General features: G+C 52.5%; 1 protein-coding gene across 1 annotated transcript in view; it reads left to right on the top strand.

Moving 5' to 3' along the window:
- The window catches only part of syne1a (spectrin repeat containing, nuclear envelope 1a), a 133,764-nt gene that overhangs the window by 1,499 nt on the left and 108,671 nt on the right, over positions 1-23,594 (top strand). Inside the window, exons 3-33 of the mRNA XM_056581866.1 lie at positions 568-675; positions 1,894-2,031; positions 2,585-2,752; positions 3,391-3,503; positions 3,885-4,053; positions 4,693-4,789; positions 6,399-6,604; positions 8,423-8,587; positions 9,047-9,199; positions 9,804-9,947; positions 10,526-10,696; positions 11,387-11,545; positions 11,874-12,074; positions 12,389-12,523; positions 13,170-13,331; positions 13,990-14,198; positions 14,318-14,432; positions 14,663-14,827; positions 15,463-15,633; positions 16,004-16,168; positions 16,858-16,998; positions 17,299-17,459; positions 17,786-17,942; positions 18,476-18,703; positions 18,979-19,077; positions 19,514-19,701; positions 21,018-21,141; positions 21,640-21,806; positions 22,113-22,266; positions 22,458-23,131; positions 23,306-23,485. Coding sequence (XP_056437841.1) covers positions 568-675; positions 1,894-2,031; positions 2,585-2,752; positions 3,391-3,503; positions 3,885-4,053; positions 4,693-4,789; positions 6,399-6,604; positions 8,423-8,587; positions 9,047-9,199; positions 9,804-9,947; positions 10,526-10,696; positions 11,387-11,545; positions 11,874-12,074; positions 12,389-12,523; positions 13,170-13,331; positions 13,990-14,198; positions 14,318-14,432; positions 14,663-14,827; positions 15,463-15,633; positions 16,004-16,168; positions 16,858-16,998; positions 17,299-17,459; positions 17,786-17,942; positions 18,476-18,703; positions 18,979-19,077; positions 19,514-19,701; positions 21,018-21,141; positions 21,640-21,806; positions 22,113-22,266; positions 22,458-23,131; positions 23,306-23,485 — 5,387 coding nt within the window. The remainder of the gene's footprint in view (positions 1-567; positions 676-1,893; positions 2,032-2,584; positions 2,753-3,390; positions 3,504-3,884; positions 4,054-4,692; positions 4,790-6,398; positions 6,605-8,422; positions 8,588-9,046; positions 9,200-9,803; positions 9,948-10,525; positions 10,697-11,386; positions 11,546-11,873; positions 12,075-12,388; positions 12,524-13,169; positions 13,332-13,989; positions 14,199-14,317; positions 14,433-14,662; positions 14,828-15,462; positions 15,634-16,003; positions 16,169-16,857; positions 16,999-17,298; positions 17,460-17,785; positions 17,943-18,475; positions 18,704-18,978; positions 19,078-19,513; positions 19,702-21,017; positions 21,142-21,639; positions 21,807-22,112; positions 22,267-22,457; positions 23,132-23,305; positions 23,486-23,594) is intronic.

The raw sequence follows: 23,594 nt of genomic DNA, 5'->3' as shown, positions 1-23,594 counted from the left end.
GGACAGAGTCTGACACCAGACGGGCCTGAACGAGGGCAAGAGGGGGAACCGCTGGAACCAACAGCTCTTCAAATTGAATCAGCTATCTGACTGGTGGGACGGAATTATCCCCAGTCATTTAAAACTCCTCAGAAATATGAGCTGGGGGTCTCCCAACACTCAAACGCGTCTTCCTGAGATGGGTTCTGAGCTGCTGGGCACTGAGAGGCTTAGTCCCAGCAGCCCGCACAGAGTAATAACCGCGTAAAGTCAGCTAGCCCTGTCTCCCCGCTCCCCGACCGACCTCCACTCCCTCCGAAACAAAATGATCTGTCTGAATCCATCCCTCAAACCCATCTGCTCTGCTCTCTCCTTTGTTCCTCCTCTACACACACGCACATGCACAAACGCACATGCACGCAAATGCACATGTGGACGCACACATGCACGCACACACACACACACACACGTGCACACACACGCGAACATGTGCAAACACATACACACACACACACACATAAACACACGCACACACACACACACACACACACACACACACACACACACACACGCATTCTTTCTCACCAGAGAGAGCGTCGCAAGGGTCTGCGGGAGATGAAGATGTGGCTGGACCAGCTGGACCGGGACGTCACCCAGGCCAGGGACACAGAGACCAACCTCACCCAGCAGTACCAGGTGACAGGGGCTTGTCTGTGGGTCTCAATGTTGTGTGTGTGTGTGTGTGTGTGTGTGTGTGTGTGTGTGTGTGTGTGTGTGTGTGTGTGTGTGTGTGTCTTTGTGTGTGTGTGTTTGATTGTGTGTTGGTGGGTGTTTTTTGTGTATCAATTCCAAATCAGATCGAGTCCATCATTTTGGCAGATTGACAAAAACAGACATATCTGCACACTGGCCCACACAGACACATAGTCACACACACACACACACACACACACACACACACACACACACACACACACACACACACACACACACACACACACACACACACACACACACACACACACACACACACACAGACACACACACACACACACACACACACTGACTCAACACACACTGACGCCCCCGACTATGTCATTATCAGACTGATCAGGCGCCCTCCCACCGTGGGGATGGGAAGGGGGCGGGTGCTGGCCGTAGGCTCGACCAATCAGGGCCCTCACCCCGCCCAGCCTCAGGACCCGTCCCACATTGAGCTGCGTGGGGGGTCTAGCCCCCGCCTCCCCCGCCATATTAGAGCTGTTATGGCGGAGAATGAAAGGCCACCGAGGGACGGCCGATTCAGAGGCAATTAGCTTCTCCTCCTCTGAATGTGTGAGCAGGGAGGGGGGGGGGGGGGATTACGTTGATTCAGGGCAGCAGTCTTGGCTCCGGTGTGATGGAAAACGCATGGCTGAAATGGCTTTGTTTTATAGAAATATATATGTTGGTACAATTAGATGGACAATATGGAGGCTTGATGCTAATCGTAATGATCATTTTATGAAACGTGATATTTAATATAAAAATCATAAGGATGATAGTGATGATCATGATCATCTTCACAACGTCATATTGTCATCATCAATGTGGAGGATGAGGATGCTTCTTCTTCTTCTTCTTCTTCTTCTTCTTCTTCTTCTTCTTCTTCTTCTTCTTCTTCTTCTTCTTCTCCTTCCTCTTCTTCTTCTTCTTCTTCTTCTTCTTCTTCTTCTTCTTCTTCTTCTTCTTCTTCTTCTTCTTCTTCTTCTTCTTCTCCTTCCTCTCCTTCTCCTCCATATATAATAACGTCACCATGACATTGTGACGATGATGATCATGACATTGTGATAATGGTGAAGATGATCCTCCACCTCCATTATGAATACCATCAATACCATGACCCCACTCCCTGTCTCCTCGGTTGCCGGGCAGTCCTTCAAGCGTCTGCGCGTCCAGCTGGAGGTGAGGAGCCGGCAGGTGGAGGCGGCGCTGCAGTCCAGCCAGAAGGACGGCATGCTGACCGTGGACCAGGCGCTGGTCAAACAGGCCTGGGGGCGGGTCTCCAACAGGGTAACGCCCCCCTCCCCCCCAGAGAGAAAACCAGAGATGCAAATGAGGGAATATTCTCTTTTGGGGTTAGATAGTCATTGTAATAAAAGTTGGGATATGAGTTATTGAAATGTGTTTTTGTTGTTAAAATGATCAAGTCAATGGACATCCTTACTGCAGGTAGCTGTCACAATGTTTTGGTAGAAATAATGAAAAAGTCACAGGTTTTCGTTTTGTTCTCTTTGGCGACCCCTGTGGCAATAAGCGGTAATTCTTCCCACACAGTGTCGCCAACGACGCCCAGTTCCGGCTCCATAGGCTCAGTAACCATCGTGTTCCCTCATCCAGCGATAGATAGAGACCCAACAGACATTTATTAACATTAAATTCTTAGAGATCGCCACTTAAGTAAAAATAAGAAAAGAAAATGAAAACAATTATCTAATCTAAAATATGATCTAATCTAGAATAAAAAAATCATAAAAAAGAGCAATGTGTTTCACACGATTCTCCCCCTTTCTCGCTGACCTCTGACCTCTGATCTGTGACCTCTGACCTCTGACCTTGCACACAGCTCCTGGACTGGCACCTCCAGCTGGACCGGTCCCTGCCGGCCCCCCTGGGCCAGGTGGGGGTGTGGCTCCACCGGGCGGAGGAGGCCCTGCGGCAGGACATCCCCCCGGCCCCCCAGGCCCACGAGCAGACAACCGGCACCGTCCACCGAGCCCTAGAGCAACACAAGGTCAGCACCGTCCCCCCCTGATGAACACAAGGTCGGCCCTGAGAGTCAGGGGAGGACAGGGGAGGACAGGGGAGGACGTTCATTCGGTTAAGCGTCCGAAAGACACTCTGTTCTCTTTGTTTTGCTGATTTACTTACTGACTCACACCGCGTTCACATTGAACATGTCCGTCGACGGATGACGGAGGGCGTGTTTGAATATGGTTACGCGATCTGATTGGCCGACGGAACCGTCGCTGCCTGAAAAGTTGAAAATTTCTCAACTATTTGTTAATAATGTATTTATGAATGAGTTTATGTATTTGTTTATTGATTCATGTGTTTATTTTTCGTATAACTGCTCTGCGCTCGGTCCACCTGAAACTTGGTGACGTGCAACTGCAGTGACTCTAATGACGAGTGTGTATGCCTTGTTTCTTGGTGTAACTCGCTGCAACCTCGCTTGATGTCAACGACTGACGGTCATTGTCATGCGCAGATGTAAACACAACCTTTTAACCGTACATTCTCACACTAAACACGAGAACAAGGGGAAATACTGAAGTGATGCAAAGAACAAAACATGCCGTACACAGTATCAGTCCTGTGTTCCTCTGAGCTCCTTGGTCTGACCGTGGCCATGTCTGCCGTTTGTCTCAGGAGGTGCTGAGGAGCCTGGAGATCCACCAACAGTCCTTCCAGAAGATTCACCAGGACAGGTGTGTTGAAGGGGTGCCTGTGCCCCCAGAGCAGCTCCAAGACCTAGCCGAAAGGTAGACCTCCCCAAGCCTCCCTCTCTCAGTCCCTCTACCTCTCTCTCTCTCTAGCTCTTTCTCCCTCTCTGTCACTCTCCTCCTCTTCCTCTTCCCTGTCCCTCTCTCTCTCTCCGTCTCCCTCTCCCACTCCCTCTCTCTACCTCCCTCTCCCTCTCCCTCTTTCCCACTTTCTCCCAGTTCCTCTCCGTCTCTCTCTCTCCCTCCCCCTCTTCCTTTTCCCTTGCGAACTTTGCACAGAACTTTGAGCAGAAATGACTTCCTAAAGTGCCGCGGCAAATCACACAGAGGCTTTGTTCCAATTCAAAATAATATAATAAACGTATATAAAAAGCTGCATGTCCCATATGTGAATATTTTTCATTTTTCTTCTTGCTTTAGGATTAACTTTGTGTCGACGTCGTCCAACGTCCACCTGGCTAAGATGGAGTTTGTGGAGAACCAGCACCAGATCCAGGCCTTCCTCATCCTGGCTGAGTCCAAGCTCAAGTCCTGGATCATCAAGTACGGCCACCGGGAGTCCGTGGAGAAGATGCTCCTCAACTACGTGGTGAGTAGTGTGTGAGTTGTGTTTGAGTAGTGACTACGTATCGCACTTGTCACCTGGTAAAAGGGGTCCTGGAACGGCTCGGTGCCGTTGCCGCCAAAAAGGCAGAACATTGACGCCATTTTTCCGATCTGAGCAATTCAGACCTCAATTCCGGGACCAATGACATCAATTGTCCAGTGCTCTCCCATTGGACAACAGCATGAGCATGACGGTTCACGTTGAATTGGGTCCATTGTGTATTTACGGTTTTCCCTGTGAGATTGTTTGATAGCGTGCCCTTTAGGACGTTAGTTGGTTCTTTTTTGGGGTTTAGTTTTAGTATTCTACGTGGTGAGGACCGCCGTGTTCTTCAAGTGCGGTGAATCCAACCGACTCACTACGTTTCCCTTCCGGGAATCATCGTTTTATCTGTGATTAAATTACGGAAACGTTACGTCAGAATTGCTGTTGTATAACATCTCGTAACACAGGCTTTTATCGCCTGCACTGCGTCTTCTAAAGAAACTAATAATCCCCGGTTCTCCCAGAGAGTTTATCTTCAGATATCCCAGATTGGATTCAGAACAGATCAAACGGTTCCCAGTGGGAGGCTTGCGAATGCGTAACCAAACTAATCGTGTTTCTTTCCTTCCTCCTCAGACGTTTGTGGAGAAGCAGCATCTCTTCGAGAACTACGAGGCGTTGTTCCAGTCGCTGAAATGTTCCGCTGAACAGTACGTCGGCGTCGACGCCTCAGGTGAGCGCTCCCGATCGATCCAAAAGAGCGGTTCATGAGGGTCGGGGTTCCCCGTGCCCCCCCTTGATATCCAATGGTTTTCATTAACACATTCTTCAAAGAGTCGAGTAGGGGAGTAGGCCTAGCTCAGGAGGTAGAGCGTGTTTTTCCTTGTAACCGGGAGGTTGCTAGTTCGATCCCCGGCTCCTCCTAGCTGTTGTGCCGAGGTGTTGCTGAGCCAGACACCTGCTCCTGACGAGCTGTCTGTAGCTTTGCGTGGTCCGTGTGAATGTATGTGTGAACGGTTGGAAGACGCTTTGGATAAAAGCGTCTGCTTAACACCCTAAATGTAATTGTCAGTATTTTCCCCCTAATACTAAAGAAATGAAAAGCCCTCTCGGACACACTTTTAAAACCACACCACGTTGCCCCTCTTTCTGTACCGTCTCCCTCGCTCCTCGCACGCGGTGGCTTTCCCCCCTGTCAACCAAGCAGCCAATCAGACTCTCTCCAGCCGTGCCCGGGCCACGCCCTCTCTGTCTGACTGGTGGGTGGTGGCGGCGGTGGCGGCGGCGGCAGCGAAGTCTCGGGGCTAGAGCTAAATGAGGTTCCTCCACTCGCAGCGCTCCGCGGGGAATTCGACCCCGTTCGCTAGCTAGCGGCTGCTCCACTTCTGCTGCCTCTCCGGGTGCGAGCGGGGGTGTGGGGGTGTGGGGGTGTGGGTGTATGGGGGGGGGGGGGCGTCGGTTTCATTAAGTTGGCACCACGGGGAACACAGGCGGGAGGGGTGGCGCTGGAACGTGACATCTTTGAGGCTTGATTGGTGGACCCCAAAATATCAAAATAAACACAGTCGCTGTGAACTCTGCTGGAAGCCCCCCCGAAACTGCGCTGCGATTGGCTGGAGCTGGCAGTTCAATTTAGGGATAATTCCGAAGAGTTGCTTTTAGGGTTATTGCATGTGTGTGTGTTACATCGTGTGTGTGTGTGAGAGAGAGAGCGGGCTGACAGTGATAGTAATGGTATCATAGAGAGGGCTTTGCAATTTTCCTCCATTTAGATAGATTGCAATATTGATGCACATTTAAATCCACTTTTATCGTGGAGACTCCTTGCAGGAGTGCATTGCCAGACCACATTTAATAAGCCGTTTCAGGGTTGTCCCTTCATATATATATTCTCCTCCTCCTTCTCCTCCTTCTTTTCCTTCTCATCCTCCTTCTTCTCCTCATCCTTTTCGTCCTCCTCCTCCTTCTCCTCCTTCTCTTCAACCTTCCCCTCCACCTCCTCATCTTTCTCATCCTCCTAAACCTCCTTCCCCTCCTCCTTCTGCTCCTTCTCTTCCTCAACCTCCTTCTCCCCCTCCTCCACATCCTCCTCCTCCTCCTCCTCCTCGCCCTCCTCCTCCTTCTCTCCCTCCTCCTCGCCCTCCTCCTTCTTCGCCCTCCTCTTCCTCCCCTTCTACTCATCCTCATCCTCCTCATCCTTCTCCCCCTCCTCCTCCTACTCCTTCTCCTCCTCCTCCTCCTCCCACTCCTCCTCCTCCTCCTCCTCCTCCTCCCCCCCCCCCTTCTCCTCCTCCCCCTCCTCCTCCCCCTCCTCCCCCTTCCCCCCCCCCCCCCTCCCTCAGTGGAGGAGGGGGAGTGTGGCGTGCGGCGGTTCCTGCGGGAGGTGGTGGGCCAGTGGAGGAGTCTGTCCGTGGAGGTGCGGAGCGTCAGGAGCATGCTGGAGGAGGTGCTCTCCAACTGGGAGCGCTACGGCTCCACGGTGGCCTCTCTCCAGGCCTGGCTGGAGGACGCCGAGGCCGCCCTCAGCCAGCCGGAGAACACCAAGCGGGTAAGGGTCCCTGGTTCCACTCCCTGCTTCTGCCTGTTTGTTAAGGTGTAGTTTCTGTGTCCGCCACCAGGGGCCGTACACCTTCGTTATAATCAACCTTAATTGCCTGTGTTACCGAGTTAAAGGACTGTCCCCTAGTTAAAAAGGGGTCCCGTCACGCTCGGCTATCTCATAATATATGAAAGTAATGCTCATCGTTGCCGCCAAAAAGGTTGACATTGACGCCATTTTTGATGATCCAGTCAATGGTCCAGTATGCTCCTATTGGACGATAGCATGAGCATAACGGTTCCCATTGAAGTGTGTCTTGTATTTATGTCTTCAATTTTTTCTGCCCTTTGTTGGTCCATATTATCGGTTTCCCCTGTGATTGTTACCTTTCCATTTTATTTAATTTGTTAGTTTTTGGCACAGTTTTAGGATTCAGTTCATTTTTTTTCTTTGTTTTGTTGTGAAAAACGTTATTCTGGATTTAAGACGGCCTAATGTTCTTTTAACTTGAAGCAGCCTTCGAGTCTCTTCTCGGGTCTGAACTCTGAACTCTGAACTATTACCGTCAGCAGACTGAAACCCTGCAGTGATCCTTGTTCAGTTCAATCAAAGGAACACAGAACGATTACCTCCCCCTAGGAGGTTATTATCGCTCCATCTGTGTGTCTGTGTTCTCATCTCAAAATGTTGAGCACATATTTACACAGAATTTGGTGGTTAGGATGGTTTTGGGAAGTGATTACAATGTCCGGCCAATCCGCCAAAAGGGTCATGGCAGTGGGCATGACATCATAAAATGCTGCATAACTTCCTATTTATCCCCATAAAACAGCGTCATAATTACCTTTAAACATTTGCCAAGGGTTGAGGAGGATTGATGGGTGAACTCCTCCCGGCCACGCCCACTTCCTGTCCTTCTCAGGAACCTCTAAAGGGCGGCCTTCTGGGTTGTCATCGGACTCAGCTCGGACCAGCCAATTGGCTCCCGCCGAGCCCCGCCCACTTCCATCAGGCTGATTGCTTGGCAGAGGCGTGGGCTCTGCTGAGCACGCTTCCTGGTTGTTTGTTCCATCCCCCGGATGGAGATTAACTCCTCAGATTGACATGTTTGGGTATGGGGTTGAGGGGTTTCATTGAGACAGAGTGCTAGCAGGGCTCCATTTTGAAGTATTTACTGGGGCATCCTCCAAGCAGAAGCAATTATCAAATGATACCCCCTTTGAGTATTAAATGATCCCCTTGACTTACCACATGTCACCGAGGATCTCTTAGGATGCTGGATTACCATGGCTACCTCATCTCTCAGCGCCACGCCGCCAATAACCAGCTCCCTGGGGATTCTACCGCTAATTACCCCCCCCCCCTCCAAACCACACACACAAACACACTCACTCTCTCCGTTAAACCTCTCTCTTGCTGTCTCTCTCTCTCCCTTTCTCTCTCCCTGTCTCCCTCTCTCTTGCACACTTTCTGCCCATATCCCCCCTCCCCTCCATCACTCCCTTAACCCCTCTTGAACACTCTCTCTCGCCCTCTCTCCCTCTCTCCCTCCCTCGACCCCCTCACTCTCTTTTCCTCCCTCTTCCTCATCCCACTCTGCCTCACTCTTCTCTTTTCTTCCACCCTACTACCCTCTCTCCCTCTATGCTTCCCCCCTCTTACCATCCTCCCTCTCTCTCCCTCTCTGCCTCCCTCTCTCTCTCTCCCCTCTCTGCCTCCCTCCCTCTCTGGCACCCCTCTCTCCCCCCTTTCTTTCACCCTCCCTCTCCCCTCCTTCCTCTCTGCCTCCCCCTATCCCCCCTCTCTGTCTCCCACCCCTCCCACCAGGAGTTCTTCAGGAACCTGCAGCTCATGATGGAGCAGCACGCGGCAATGAACGACGCGGGGAACTTCCTGATCGAGACGTGTGACGAGAGCGTCTCCCTGGGCCTCAAGCAGCAGCTGCTGCTGCTCAACGGCCGCTGGCGCGACCTCTTCCTCCACGTCAAGCATGTAAGGAACATCATTACAAACATGACGGTATCAGGCACTGGCATGGCCAAATTAATTGATCAATAAATTCTATCTATGTTTTTGATATTTACCTTCCTGAATGTTATTTAGACATTCAAATCCTCTTTGGTTTCAGGGTGGCGTTTCCTGTGTGCGGTGTTTCACTCTAATTAGTATTGTAATTTACCCCCGTGGAAAGGTACACATTAAAAGCTCAAATGGCTCGTCACAGCCTGAGGAGCCGTGTGAATAGATTCAGCCGATTCTAAAACCCGAAACCTGACTCTGATCCGAATGTGAACGCTAATAAAGTGTTCAACTCTTCACAGAATCATACAATGTCAGATGTTGGCGGCTAATCTGACGGCTGAGATTCATGAATAAACGTGCAGCTTTTCGCCCGTGCTCTCGGCAATAAAGGCGGACGTGCTGAGCGTGTCTCCCTGCGTCCTGCTGCAGTACGCCCACGCCGAGGAGCTGGAGGCCTGGAGGAGGGACCACCTGAAGGCCATGTCCGCCCTCAGGGAGCTGCTGGACTCGGCCGAGGGCAAGCTCAACGCCCCGGTGCCGCTGGCCTTCAGCCCCGTCAGGAGCTTCCTGCAGGACGTGGAGGTGGGGAACACAAGCACCTAGAAACGCACGCACGCACGCACGCACGCACGCACGCATGCGTACACGCTTGCAGACACGCGCAAGCAAGCACGCAGGCACAAACACATGCAAACCCATGCGCACACGCGCCCGCGCATGCAAACACACGCGCATGCATGCCCAAACACAGGCATTGATACGTGCACACAAATGCATGCACACAACCACAGGCACAGACATACACGCGCACATGCATACACACACACACACACACACACACACACCTCAGTCTGTCACACACATCCATGGCTCTCAGTCTGGATCATCCTATATTAAAAAACTATTTATATATATATATATATTACAAGTAGATTAGAATACAATAGATAGAATAGGCATGATTAAATATTCATGTTTTCATTTCCATATTGATGTATATGTATGATTGATTTATATGATTGCTTTGTACAAATTGTCCTCCTTGTCATGTCACGTGGTGTATCACAAAAGGCCATGTCAGGGTATGTCACGTCTCGACATGTCACGGCATGAACTCTGGAACGGATGTGAAATGAGAAAAAGCGACCTGCCTTGTCTAAACCCCCGCTCACCTCTCCACCGTCAGAACACCAAGCAGAAGGTCGTCTCCATGGAGACCCAGTACAAACTGGCCTCGCGCAGCGCCCAGCTCCTGGCTAAGGACGCGCCGCCGGACGAGGGCGCCCGGGTGATGGCTGCCGTGGCAACGGCCAAAGGTCAACTGAGTAAGGTGGGTGGACGGCCTCGAGGCGCGAAGGCGACAGACGGCCTCAAAGACAGATGGCAGAAACACGACCGGTGGACTTCTGGTGATCCTTGATTCATCTGGAGCAGCCAAACTAGTGTTACCTCTTTGTGTCAGGGAAAGATGACCTCTTAATAAATTTAGTCTAAATGTATGTCCGCGTTGCTATTTGGGAATAGATTTCCATGTCTATAAAGATTACTTCATTCAATTTTGGTATAATATCCTACCTGATTATAACACACACAAAGATTTTATATGAAGGTCCATGTTGCCATTTCGAAATAGATTTCCATATCTATAATGATTCCTTCATTTAGTTTCGGTACAATTCCTACCCTTTTTATAGTCGCACCCAATAATACTTTGTAAACCGATGGGAATGATCTGGCAAGATGTCCCAATTGTAAACTAGATTATTGAACATAAATACTTTGTATACACCTACTATAAACCATTGTTTCATCGTCTTTGTTAACTATAATCGTCAGGGCTTGAGATCATCATTTGATTGGTCCGTATTGGAGCCGTTGTATTGAGGTCCTGCCTGTTCCATGTCCCAGGTCCGGGAGCGATGCCCCCCCCTGGTGAGGGAGTGCCACGGTCTGCTGCCCCTGCTGGAGGAGATGGAGAAGCACACGGCGGCCTTCCACCTGAGCCTGGAGCGGGCTGGCCTCCTCGCCGCCACGGCTCGGGCCCCAGACGGCCTGAGCCAGAACAAACCGGTCTTGCAGGTACGCCCGGCCCGATCACCGCCGCCCGTCAAGGAACCAGACGTGCGTGGTGCGCAACGCGGTTTCAATTATCCAATAATGTGCAGCTAATTTAATAAAGTATAGAGCAACCCAACGCTAATTAGCGTTAGTTAATGGCACCTGTCAAAGTGTGCCTGCGGCTGACGTAAAAGCTGTGTAGTTATTTGCGTCACCTTTTTATAAGCGATCCACGCGTCCTTCCTATGAGTCTTCATCTCGGCATAATTTGTACAAGGAACTTTTACTTTGCGTTGCAGGCATTACCCACAATACATTGTAAACTTGGCGACCCACAACATGGGCCAATGGCCGTCGCCCAAAAGCTTTTAGCGCTCAAGCTAAACTGATGGTGGAAGGTCTCAGTGGTTAGGGTGAAGGGTTCACGATGATGAACCTCTATCTAGAACCTTCTACCAGTTTATATAAACCAGAGACAGCGACAGTATTGTCAGGTACTTGGCACAGGGTGCTCGAGTACTGTGGATTCTTCGGCTGCTGGGGTTGCAGGGTTTGATCCCCATGTCCACAACCTACCTTTATTTACCCCTTGAGCAAGACGTAAAGTTATTACAAACTCTTAACTGCAAAAAACGACATCCAGCACCTAAAGGTTGTTTTCTCCGTACTCTTCACTCCTCCAACATGAAGCCGTCGTTTCCCTTCCCTCAGGACCTTCTGAGCGAGCAGCAGAGCTGTAAGCGCAGCCTGTCGGTCATCGAGAGGAACTTCCACGCCCTGCAGAGAGCGCTCTCCACCAGTAAGGTGCTCCACAACGTCGACCAGACGCTGCTGAAGAAGAGGACCGCCGAGATACAGGCCTCTGCACAGGTTGGCCCACGCATAAAGACAAAGACTCACTCTCTCACTCGCTCTCACACACACACACACACACACACACACACACACACACACACACACACACACACACACACACACACACACACACACACACACACACACACACACACACAAACTACACTACCCACAATGCTGATTAGCATTGATCACATTACAAGAGGACCCCCCCCCCCCCATGGACCCTGAGATTGGGGCACAGGTGAGAGCCACTCAGCGCTCTCGTTAAGACCTCTCCGTTAACGAACATCAGACTGTAGACTTAGCCGCCTGGCCCACGGGGCCCTCCCTGTCCCGGCAGGCCCTGGTCCTGGAGGTGGGGGAGTGGCGGCGGCAGGACGGGGCCGGCGGCTGCCTCCGGAGGAGGTTCGAGGAGTCCCGCCTGGAGCTGGAGCGGGTGCTGGGGGCGGCCCAGGACTGTCTGGCGGAACCCGGGGCCCCCGGGGCCCCCGGGGACCCCGGGGCCCCCGGGGACCCGGAGGAGGTGCTGAGGAGACACAATGTGAGAGCACGTCCGTTCGGGGGCCACAGGAGCACACATGGCCGTTCAGGGGCCACAAGGGGACACCACGACACACATGTCCCTTCAGGGGCCACAGCAGACTCATAAAGCATAAAAATACGAAAATAAACTTTAAAAAAAGGATGAATAGGAGTCTGTCCCTTACTAGGAACAATGTCACGTGTGAAAATGTGTTGAAGACATCCTCTACCTTTTACCAGGGTTCATCCTGATATTTGATGACAGAATTCCTGAATATTCCCGCCATTCCATGGAAAACCGTGTTCTAACTGAACCTTTGTGAACGCCTGCAGGACTTCTTCAGCCAGCTGGACCAGCGCGTCCTCAGCGTGTTCCTGAAGGCCTGCGATGAGCTCACCGACATCCTGCCCGAGGCGGAGCAGCAGGAGCTGCAGGAGACCGTCCGGCGGCTGCACAAACACTGGAAGGTCAGGGGTCAGGGGTCAGGGCGCTCCCATCCGGTCTCGCTCTCCGCGAGACGCTCCCGGTCAATACTTCATTATCCTAACACGTCGCCACCTCCGGCCTCTTAATGGAGTCCCGGCCGACTCTATCAAATCAGCGGCCGCTAGCTAAATGGATTAACTCGATAAGCGTTGCGTGCCATGTTGCATATTCACATCGACTAACAGAGCGCCGCACTGAACGATGGACAGGCGCTGTGTCAGGTCCTGCTCACATGGCCACCGTTTTACGCTGTTTTATTTTTAAATTGTATTTATTTATGCTTACAACCCTAACGTCACCTTCATGCTACATTCATGCTACATTCATGCTACATTCATGCTACCTTCATGCTACATCCATGCTAAGTTATTGCTAACCTCTTGCTAATGTCATGCTACCGTCATGCTACCGTAACGCTAACTGAAAGCGACCTTCATGCCTCATGCTACCTAAATGCTAACCTCGTGCTACATTCATGCTAACTTCATGCTGCCCTAATTCCATCTCCATGCTATAATGCTAACCTTGTGCTACATTCAGGCTTACTTCACACTGCCTTTAATCCATAACGCTACCTTTCACGCTCGATCGATGCTACGCTAACGCTCGCGTCCCGCTGCCCTCCAGGACGTCCAGGCGGAGGTGCCCAGCCACCTGGTCCGTCTGAAGGTGGAGGTGGAGCAGCGCAGGGTGGCGCTGGTGCTGCAGGACTGCCGGCTGGAGCTCAGCCGGGAGATGGAGGCCCTCTCTGGTACCTGTACCAGCGAGCGGGTGGTCAAGGAGCACAGGGTGAGGACGGGGGCCTTCTTTAAAGGGGACATAGGATACCACCATGGTATACAAGCCCTTTTGAAACATCAATGTCTTCTGACAATCACAAGTGGGCGTGTCCACCTCGATGTCTGCTGGGTAGATCAGTCTACCAGCCTACCAAATGGACTAAAGCAAACGTTGCTCATCTATCCAGCACAGATCTAGGTGGGCACCCACACCTGTGATGTCACAAGACGCAGATTTTCAAAACGGCTTCTAAGGGCTAATCACACTCACACCTGGTGGTATAATGCGTCTCCTTTAAGGTTTATCTTAGCATCGCTATGCTAGCTAGAGTGAGATAGAGGGGAGGACATGCTGCAAAGGACCACGGGCAGGAATCGAACCCGGGTCGCTGCGATCAGGACTGAGCCTCAATGGTACGTGCTGTACCCGGTGAGCCACCGGGGGCCCCCAGGGTGGGGGCCTTCTTATAGAAAGGAGGTTTGCCGGGTTAGCGGTGATGAACGCCATCAAGGGGTTCACCAGAGAGCAGTCGAGTTAGCCGCAGGGCTGCGGGAACAAAGATGAAATATGTTGAGACATCACTGGACCGAATCCGACTGATCCAATCCCCCCCCCCCCCCCCCCCCACTGCTGCTTCCCCCCTCCCCCCCCCCCCACCCCCTCAAAGGCGTACTTCGCTGAGCGCAAGCCGCTGGCGTCCTGCGAGAAGTGGCTCAGGGTCATGGAGGAGCTCTGCCAGCAGGTGCCCGACAACGACCCCGCCCACCGGTCGCTCGTCGCGGCCGCCGGGGACTTGGCCGCCGTGACGGACGAGATCGAGAAGACTCGCCTCAAACTGCTGCAGCACCCCGACAAGTGGAGGGAGTGGAACGACCGGTGAGCCCCCGGACGGGTCCTGGTTCTCACTTTTTGTTTTCCGTTCGCTGGGGTTCGTCGAGGAACCGTTTGTCTTGTTCTGAGTCTTGTCTTGTTGGATCTTGTCGCTGTTGTCGTAGGTTCTGCGAGCTCTCTGATTGGCTGTCGTCTCAGAGGAGACAGGTCCGGTCGCTAAGGGAGACGGCCGGGGACGGCTCGCCCACGCGGCAAGAGCAGGTGGACGCCGCGCTCCAGGTGAGAGCCCTCCCCTCTCTCCCCTGACCTGTTGAGATCAACGCAGTGCCTAAGAAAGTGTGTGCAGAAACTGGACCCTGAATGTAGTTCCTCACGTCAGACCAACGGAGAACCCAAGCCCAGGAACGATGACGTAAACGGTCCATCTTCCCAGTGACGGTTCCCCTTTAACCAGACCCTTACCCTCCCCTTCCTGTGTGTTCACGTCCTGTCCGCCCGTCGGCCCCCAGGCCCTGCAGGAGGCGGTGGACGAGCGCGAGGAGACCCTGTGCTGGCTGAAGCGCCGCCTGGCCGCGCTCTCCGAGGTCAGCCCCGAGCTGGAGGTCCAGAGAGAGAGGGCCGCCCTGGCCAAGCTCTCCACCGACCTGAGGGCCCTGCTGTCCTCCCTCTGCCAGGTGAGGGCCCTGACCGCCACCCCGGCTGTTATGTTTGTTATAGAATCGAAGGATGACTTGTTAATAACATAGTGACACAAGAACGCAGGTCGAGACGTTGATATGGGCGGCGGGGGCGGCGTGTGGCTCAGGAGGGAGGGCGGGCTGGGTGATAACACTGAGTGTCGAGGTGTCCAAGAGCAAGACACCTCACCCTGACTGCTCCCGACGTCTCGCATGGTTGACACCGCCGTCGGTGTGGGGATGTGTGCATGAATGGATGAATGTTAAGGCGTTTCGGCGCACTGGTTAGAAAAGCGCTATATAAATGCAGTCCATTTACCCTTTACGTTGATATCCTCTTTAACTCTGATATACTAGCGCCAGAATGATGTTACAAGTTACACTTGATGATGTTACAAGGCACACACAGGTGCGGTAGAGCGCCCCCTAAGGCGTGGGAATGACAATGCGTACTGTTGACTGTCCACTGCGTACAAAACCATAGCTACCGTAGTCATCGTCCTGTTTTGCCGTGAACCTCGACCGTCTTTCGAACCAACCGATCGCTCTTTTAGTTTTAGGTTTTAGTTGGGAGTTTGTAGTCGATTTCCACCTTTGTCCTCGTCGTTCATCGTCTGTTCCTCCCCCTTAAGTGGGACGAGCAGGGGGGCTCCTCCATGTTCCAGAGTGAGGAGCTGAGGGAGGAGGTGCGCGGGGCTCTGGAGGAGGTGCACAGGGTGCGACGGGAGGCCCAGGAGCACTACGGCAGGGTCCTGGAGGCTGAGACCCTGGGCGAGGCCAGGCAGCTGTACTTAATTCACCAGGTGAGGTTTCCTTTTCCCCACCTGCAAAACTGATTCCACCGCTAGGATTTGAGGTAGGATCTCGGAGGAGAAGACCCGTGAGATTTGTTGATCATAACGAAAGAAACATTTAAATCGATAATTACATTGAATAGAATATTCCATAGCTTCTTTATTCGTGCTGACTGACATGCAGATATCCCTTTGTGTGTGTGTGTGTGTGTGTGTGTGTGTGTGTGTGTGTGTGTGTGTGTGTGTGTGTGTGTGTGTGTGTGTGTGTGTGTCTGTGTCTGTGTCTGTGTCTGTCTCTGTGTGTCTGTCTCTGTGTGTCTGTCTCTGTGTGTCTGTCTCTGTGCGTGTGTTCGTGTCTGCGTGTGCGCGTGTCTCGCAGCAACACCTTAAGCGCCTGCACGCGGGCAGGAAGGAGGCGGACCTTCTGGTGGCCCACTGCAGCCAGCTGCAGAAGGAGGAGGGGCTAAGCCGGTCCCTGGGCGAGCTGGAGGAGGCCTTCGGGGAGGGGGACCTGAAGTCTGACGCCCAGGGGCACAACCTCCAGGTAGGCAGGGGTTCTCCCCCAGGGGGGGCGTTTCATTGGTCCGCGTACCGTCCGTGTTTCGTGCATCGACAAGCGTCATTGATCGCCGTCGAGTCGCTGATCAATGATGAGTCCTGTGTTAACGAGGTATTGATCGCCGTGTCGCAGTCTGTTAACTGAGTGGTTGTGTCTTCGTGTTGTCGTTGTTATGTACATGCCGATTCCACTGCTCTGTTGGCGACATGCGTAGATCTTTAGCTTAGGATCACGTCGGCTTAGATCAGGAGGTTGAATGGTTGACTACTGACCAGAAAGTTGCTGGTTCGATCCCTGGCTCCTCCTAGCTGAGTCTCGATTGTCCCTGAGCCAGACCCCTCTGTGCAACTGCTCCAGACAAGCTGGCTGTTGCCTTGATGTCGTGAATGGATAAAAGTAGCTTTTGATAAAAGCGTTTTCTAAATTTAAATGAGGTTAAAGTAAACAGTTACTCAGGACAACTAGAGGGATCAACAAAAACTACACAAAGTCAAACAATTGAGCAATTCAAACTGCAACATTTTGTCTTTATGAGGATAGCTATCCCTGGAACGAATGTGAGTCCTGCATGTGTTTGATTCTCGATTTTACTGCAAATAGTTTAGTTTATGACCACCCTACCCATCCATCCTGCCCAGCTTGTGTGAGCTTCTCCTGCTTTACGTCTCTTCCAGACAGCTCTCCGGGCCTGGCAGGAGTTTGAGGGCGAGAGAGAATCCATTTGGAAATTCTTAACCAGCACCAACGCAGGCCTTGCCAAAGAACTTCTCTTCAACAGCCAGCACAGCCTGAAGACTGAACTGGACCTCAGCAAGGTGTGTGTGTGTGTGTGTGTGTGTGTGTGTGTGTGTGTGTGTGTGTGTGTGTGTGTGTGTGTGTGTGTGTGTGTGTGTGTGTGTGTGTGTGTGTGTGTGTGTGTGTGTGTGTGTGTGTGTGTGTGATGGCGTGTGATGGCGTGTGAGCAAGACTGTGTGTGTGCGTGTGTTGGGTGTTTCTATCCTGGACGGTATCGTTCCTATTGTTGATTGTGTTTGCATTAAGATCCCGTATTTTCCCTCCACAGATACAGGACTAGTCCTCCACCAATTGATGTTGTTCCCCCTGTTTCTGTGTAGGAGCTTTTCAGCCGGGGTGAGGAGTGGACCACCAGAGCCAAGTCTCTCCTGGAGACGGCGCTAGGCGTCCACCTGGGAGCCAAGAACCAGAGGCTGCTGCTGGAGCAGGCCCGCTCCACCATGGGGGCCCTCGCCCAGCTCCAAGAGCATCTTAGAAAGAAGTGAGGAGCCGGTCCAACTCTTTTGTCCTTTTTACTTCCACTATACATCAAAGGGAAAGTTAACCCCCGAATCAGTTAGTCGAAGGCTGTTCCGTTTGGGTCTCACTGTGTTTTTGTGGACAGTTCAGTTTTTTTTTTTGACAGAAATGTATGGATGTATGTAATGTAATAATTGGTTAATAACTGATTAATTGATTCACTGATAATTGTGCACATTTTGTGATCATACTTTTTCACACACTATGAGTGTGAAAAACCCTACTACTACAAATGCATTTTCAAAAAAAGGTTTGATACTAAACGTGTATCTTTTCTCTTTCGCCAAGTATCAACCAATTGGAGCTGGTGCATACTTGGTGGGAACACTCCGGCAGCCAATCAGAGGCCTTCTTCCTGTGGATCTCCGAGAAAGAGCGGGAGCTGGAAGACATCAGCCCCGCCTCTTCTCCTGATTCTTTGGACAAACAGCTCAGCAGGGTGGAGGTGATGAAATTCATATCCACTCCTTCTGTGTCATTTCTTTTTTTTTATGGTTACAGTGGTGTCTGATGGAAAGGTTCTGCTTCAAACATATTAAGAAAGTGATAGCATCATTGTCATGAAAATGTTCAAATTGAGGTCAATACAGAATTCATTCAGATTGGAATACATTCCTGCTGACGTGGGAAATTGAAAGGTTCAACCCTGACAGTTTGATCATTACGTTCCAACCTTTCTATACTTTATTTAAATTTAAAGGTACTATATACGAGCCTTACGATTTCAAGCTAGCTCCAGTTAAACCTCCTCACCCCTTCCTCTCTCTACTCTCTCCAAACCCCTCCCATCTGCCTGCCTTTCGATATTAAACATGAGATTTATAAGATCAGGTCTACATGACAGGTGTTTCAGAGCACACATGTACATCATTTAGTTGTAACACTTTGCATACTGTACCTTTAATATCAATCTCTCAACCAATGCCCTTCTTCCTTTATGTCGCCCGCCCACCTCCCTTCTGTAACCCCGCCCATCAGGCAGTGGAGGCGGCCCTAGAGGAAAAGAGGGCGTGGCTGGTCCAACTGGAGGGGCAGAGTCAGGCCCTGTCCGGGTATGTGACCCCCGGGGAGGCGGGGCATATCCGGGCACGGCTGGGCCAGATGGGGCGTGGCCTAGAGGAGTTCAGGGGCAGTGTACGGCAGCTGATTGGACAGCTGCAACAGAGCGCCTCCCACCGACAGCGCTACAGCGATAACCTGGATCAGGTGAGGAATGATCCAATCCAACACCTGGATCCCATCACTCCTATGATTGGTCCACTTTGTGTGTTAAAGAAATGCTTGGTTTTCATTGTTTGTTAGGCGGCATGTGGCTCGGGAGGTAGAGTGGGTATCTGGTAGCTTTAAGGTTGCTTGTTCGATCCCTGGCTCTTTCTAGCGTCCAGGCTCCCTGGCTCTACCTCGACACTTGTAGAGTGGCCATTGGTTAGGAAAGCACTATGGAAGTGCAGTCCATTTATTTACCATCTTGTCATCGGCAGGTGACGAAATCGATGAGTGACCTCGAAGAGAAGCTGGACCTTCAGATCACGTTCTGTAGTTCTTCTTCCGAGACGTACCGAGGCCTGCAAGAACACATGGTAGGAAAGACATACAATAAGTTGCTGCACAAAGTTTGCCCAACATTTTCTCAGTGGTCCAGCATGACACAGCTGAAGCCAATTCACGACTCAAACACAAATCACCAAGTCAGGCAAACATCATAGGTCAATATTACTTATATTCTCTCTCTCTCTCTCTCTCTCTCTCTCTCTCTCTCTCTCTCTCTCTCTCTCTCTCTCTCTCTCTCTCTCTCTCTCTCTCTCTCTCTCTCTCTCTCTCTCTCTCTCTCTCTCTCTCTCTCTCTCTCTCCGTCTATTTTTCTAAATATTTCCCAGACCTAAATAGATCAGAATGCTCCCTACCTGTCCTGCATTATGTCCCAATAATACAGTGAATCATTTGAACAACTAACGTTAGTACTGTGGTTGGCGCCTGAATGGCCGCGTCCTCTCCTGTTTGCCATCGGGCGTGCAGGAGCAGTGCCAGGCCGTGGAGCAGCTGACCCCCAGGCTGACGGCTCTGTGTTCGGCCCTGAAAAGACTCGGCGACGGGGGTCCGCTGGAGGAGGAGGTGGCCCGCCTCCAGGAGCGCCAGAGAGAGGACGTGGAGCGGGCCAAAGAAAAGCAGGCTGCTCTGGAGAACCTCCTCACGCTCTGGCAACGGTACGGCGACCGGGCGACACAGGGCCCAGGGCAGATTGAAAAGGCCACGAGTTAATGAACCGAGAGGAAACTGACGCCGAATGAAACGTGAAACTCTGAGTCAATGTTTGCCAGGGCAGCCCGAGTGTCGCACTGATCTCCACACTGCGGCACGATGAATTTGTATGCATCAGTGTCAGTATGTGTATGCAGCCTGTAAGGATTAGCAGGTTCAATGGGACTATTTAGCATACATCATGTTGTGAATTGTGATTCTGCTCACGGGACACACATGCCAATTTGTACGCGCCGTGTTCGACTTCCCCCTCGCGACGCTGGTTCTCCTCCGTCGGTTTTCCTCTGATCTCCTCTTCCCGTTCCCGGGGAAAAAGCCTCCTGTGTATTCCCATTCACTCTCCTTGAGTCATTCCATTATCTCTCAATCAGTTCTGGGAGCAGGACCTTTTGTCTGCTCCTCCGCCCTCCTCCTCATCCGTCCTCCCTCCTCCTCCTCTCCTCCTGCTCCCTCTCCTCCCCTCTGTGCCCCTGAGGTGGACGCTCCCGTTCTAATAACCTTCCCTCTTATCCCCGGGCGTTCCTGCGTCCGCTTGCCGTGCGTCCGATGATAAAGCGCCGGCCCCTCCCCGTTGAGGCCCAGCGAGGGGACACTCCATCGCAGATGAAATAAGCTACACTATTACCGCTCACTGGGTGTGTGTGTGTCTGTGTGCGCGTGTGTGGGTGTGTGTGTGTTTGTGTGTGTGTCTGCTTGTGTCTGGTTTGGCATGTGTGTGTGTGTCTGCGTGTTTGTGTCTGTCTGTGTGTGTATATATCTGTGTGTCTGTGCCTGTGTGTGTCTGTGTGTGAATATGTGTTTGTATGTGTACCTGTGTCTGCGTGTTTGTGTCTGTCTGTGTCTGTGTGTGTGTGCGCTTGAGATGATAGATTTCCATATGGCTCCAGCCTCACCTCCCTCCCTGCGGTTGGATCTATCAGGGATAACGTGCAGCCACTGGATGCTACAGGCAGATAAGGCTGACCCAGAATGGCCTGTGTCATTGATACTAGCAACATGAACAAATAGAGTATGAAACCTCAAACTGATTTCAAAACACACGTGAGCTTATGGAAAACACAGCGGGATTCTGATAGAATTCAAACACGTGCGTCCCGTCGGCTTATACGCGTCTTTAAATGTATCATTTATTTTTTTTGCATTTGAACAAATAATGGAGAAGTAGTCATGTGGTGCGAAAAGAGACGGTCTCTCCCCTCTTAAAGTGATGGCCACGCTTCGACGAGAAGACAAATAAAGATTGAGTGGCTCTGTCTTTCAGCTTCGAGAAGGAGTCATCCTCTATCAGGAGCTGGTTGGACAGGTGTGAGATGATCTGCTGTCCGGACATCCATCACCTGTCTGCAGACAAAGTGAAGCTGCGGAATGAACTGCAGAATATACAGGTCAGTGTGCTGCTGCTGCTGCTGCTGCTAGAGACGTTATCCCAGCCAGAATCACAGGGTGATTTATGGCCCTGGGTAAACGCACGCTAGATGCAATACCTTGCAGGGTGGATGTAAGAATACACATTTGTTTTAGGTTTGACCTAACAAGCACAACATCACCAACATATCATCGCCAGCATTATGATGTACAGCCCTTTTCCTGATGTTATCTAATATGTATTTGCATTCGATATTGCAACTGTATTCATTTTTCATCTAAACACTGGCATGCTACTAAGGTAATTTGTTACCTTAGTAACTAAAATATCTATGAAATCTAGGGCAGGATAGTCTAGTGGTTATGATGTGAGGTTGTGGCTTGAATCCCCTCATGTACCCAGTCTAGCCAGTAAGCATCCTAGAGCCAGATCCCAACACCTCCCTGCTCCTGAAAGCATCTGCTAAACGACTAATGAGTCCACAGCAGTGAATCCGAACACGCTCTCCCCCGTACAGGAAATGCAGAGCGAGGCCCCGGCCAATGAGACGGCCCTGGAGGGTCTGCTGAGCCTGAGGCTGTCGCTGACGCCCACGGCGCCCAAAGAGTGTGTCCGTGACATCACCGACGACATCACACGCCTGCATGAGAGATGCTTGTCCCTGAAGGACAGCGTGACACACAGGTACCTTACGTTAGCCGCCTAGCGTTAACCGGCTAGCGTTAGCCTAGTGGTAGCCTAGCGTTAACTGGCTAACGTTGGCCGCCTAGTGTTAGCCTAGGGTTAGCCTATCATTAGGCTAGCGTTAGGCTAGTGTTAGATTAGCGTTAGCCGCCTAGTGTTAGCATAGCGTTAGCTTAGCATTAGCTTAGCTAATTAGCATTAGCTTGTCCGCATCTCTGTGCTGTAGTGTGGATATGGGGTGAGACAACGCTTTAGCCTGTTAGCCTGTTAGCCTCACACGTGACCCCTTCTGCCTGACCTTCTCAGACTGGAGCTGCTGGAGACCCACCTGTCCCGGCTGGAGGCCTTTGACAAGCACCTGGTCACCCTGGCCCAGTGGAGTGACAACTTTCTGTCTGGCCTCAGAAGCTCCTCCCAGGTGGATATGGAGGACCTGGAGGCTGCAGTCAGACAACTGCAGGTGAGGGATCAGTCCACGGATAGCGAGTTTGTGTCCGTAAACAACTTAGATGGTGACCTCAGAGGTCCAGGTTCCAAGAGATCCAGGTCCAGTGAAGTCCCCCTCTAGACATCCCAGTCTTCCCCGGCCACCATCTTAGCCCTGGGACCTCAGCCCCATGTAAACCCTAAACAACCTCCCCCTGTCCCCAGGAGCAGGAGACCGGTCTACCGGAGCCTGCGCCCCTCCAGGAGACCCTCCACGGGGTGGAGTCCTCCCTGCTGCCCTCTTCCACCCCGGAGGCGCGGCAGCAGCTCCAGGGCTGGAGGGAGGAGTGCCTGCAGCCTCTGGGCGAGGCCCAGCGGCTGCTGCGTCTGCGGGGGGCCTGCCTGGCCGAGCTGGGGCCCTTCCTCCGGAGGCACGCCGAGGCCCGGCGTGCGGTGCAGCACCTCCGCGAGGCCCTGGAGGGCCGGGGCAGCTGGGACCGCGCCAAGGCGGAGCAGCTGCACGCCGGCGTGGGAGCGGCGGCCCGGGACCTGGCGGCGCTGGAGGCGGAGGCCCTGGGGCTGGACGGCCGGCTGAGCAAGGCCCACCTCCACCTGGTCGGCACAGAGGCTGAGGCCGAGCCCGCTCTGGGGGCCACCAAGGGGCCCGCCTCGCAGGGGAGGCGGACTTCCTGTAGGGGCCAGACGGCGGGCCTCCTGACGGGGCTGGAGGGTGTGCAGAGGACCCTGGGTTGGAGGCAGAGCGAGGCGGAGGCCCTGGGCGCGCTCTGGAGCTCCTTCCGGGAGAGGAAGGAGGAGGTGTTGGCCGGGCTAGCGAGGCTGGAGGAGGCGGCAAGGAAAGAGGACGCCCGCGAGAGCTCCGTGCAAGCCTTCCAGAACAGGTCATTCATTAAAGACGTTTTACTGGTGGAACCACGATTACATTCCAGGCATCGGGGAACATACCCACCGTAAAGTAGGACAGAACTTTACATTCCCCAGCCGCCGTGTTTTGTTGTGACCTCCTTTTTTGCCTCGGTCTGATTGGTGTTCTCGTTGCCACTGTGGTCCTCCAGGCTCCGCACCTTCGTCCAGATGGAGGACGAGCTCCAGTGTCTGCAGCACTCCCGGGACTGGCTGGGGGAGAGAGGCAGCCAGCTGGCCCAGAGGGACAGCGAGCTGGCTGGGGACGCCCTCCGGGAGGTGGGCCTGGTGGAGGCGGCGTGGACCAGCGTCACGGCACTGATCACCCACGGGTACGCTGCCTGAGGAGGACGGAACTCTATCTATTTGACTCGACGTATCTCCCGGATCGGAACCCATTGCTGAAGGAGTGTTGTCCCTGGTTCTCGTGTGTTTGTGTGC

Source organism: Gadus chalcogrammus, chromosome 21 (assembly GCF_026213295.1).
Source record: "Gadus chalcogrammus isolate NIFS_2021 chromosome 21, NIFS_Gcha_1.0, whole genome shotgun sequence".
Lineage (NCBI taxonomy): Eukaryota > Metazoa > Chordata > Actinopteri > Gadiformes > Gadidae > Gadus > Gadus chalcogrammus.
This window is presented reverse-complemented; position numbering and strand designations above follow the sequence as displayed.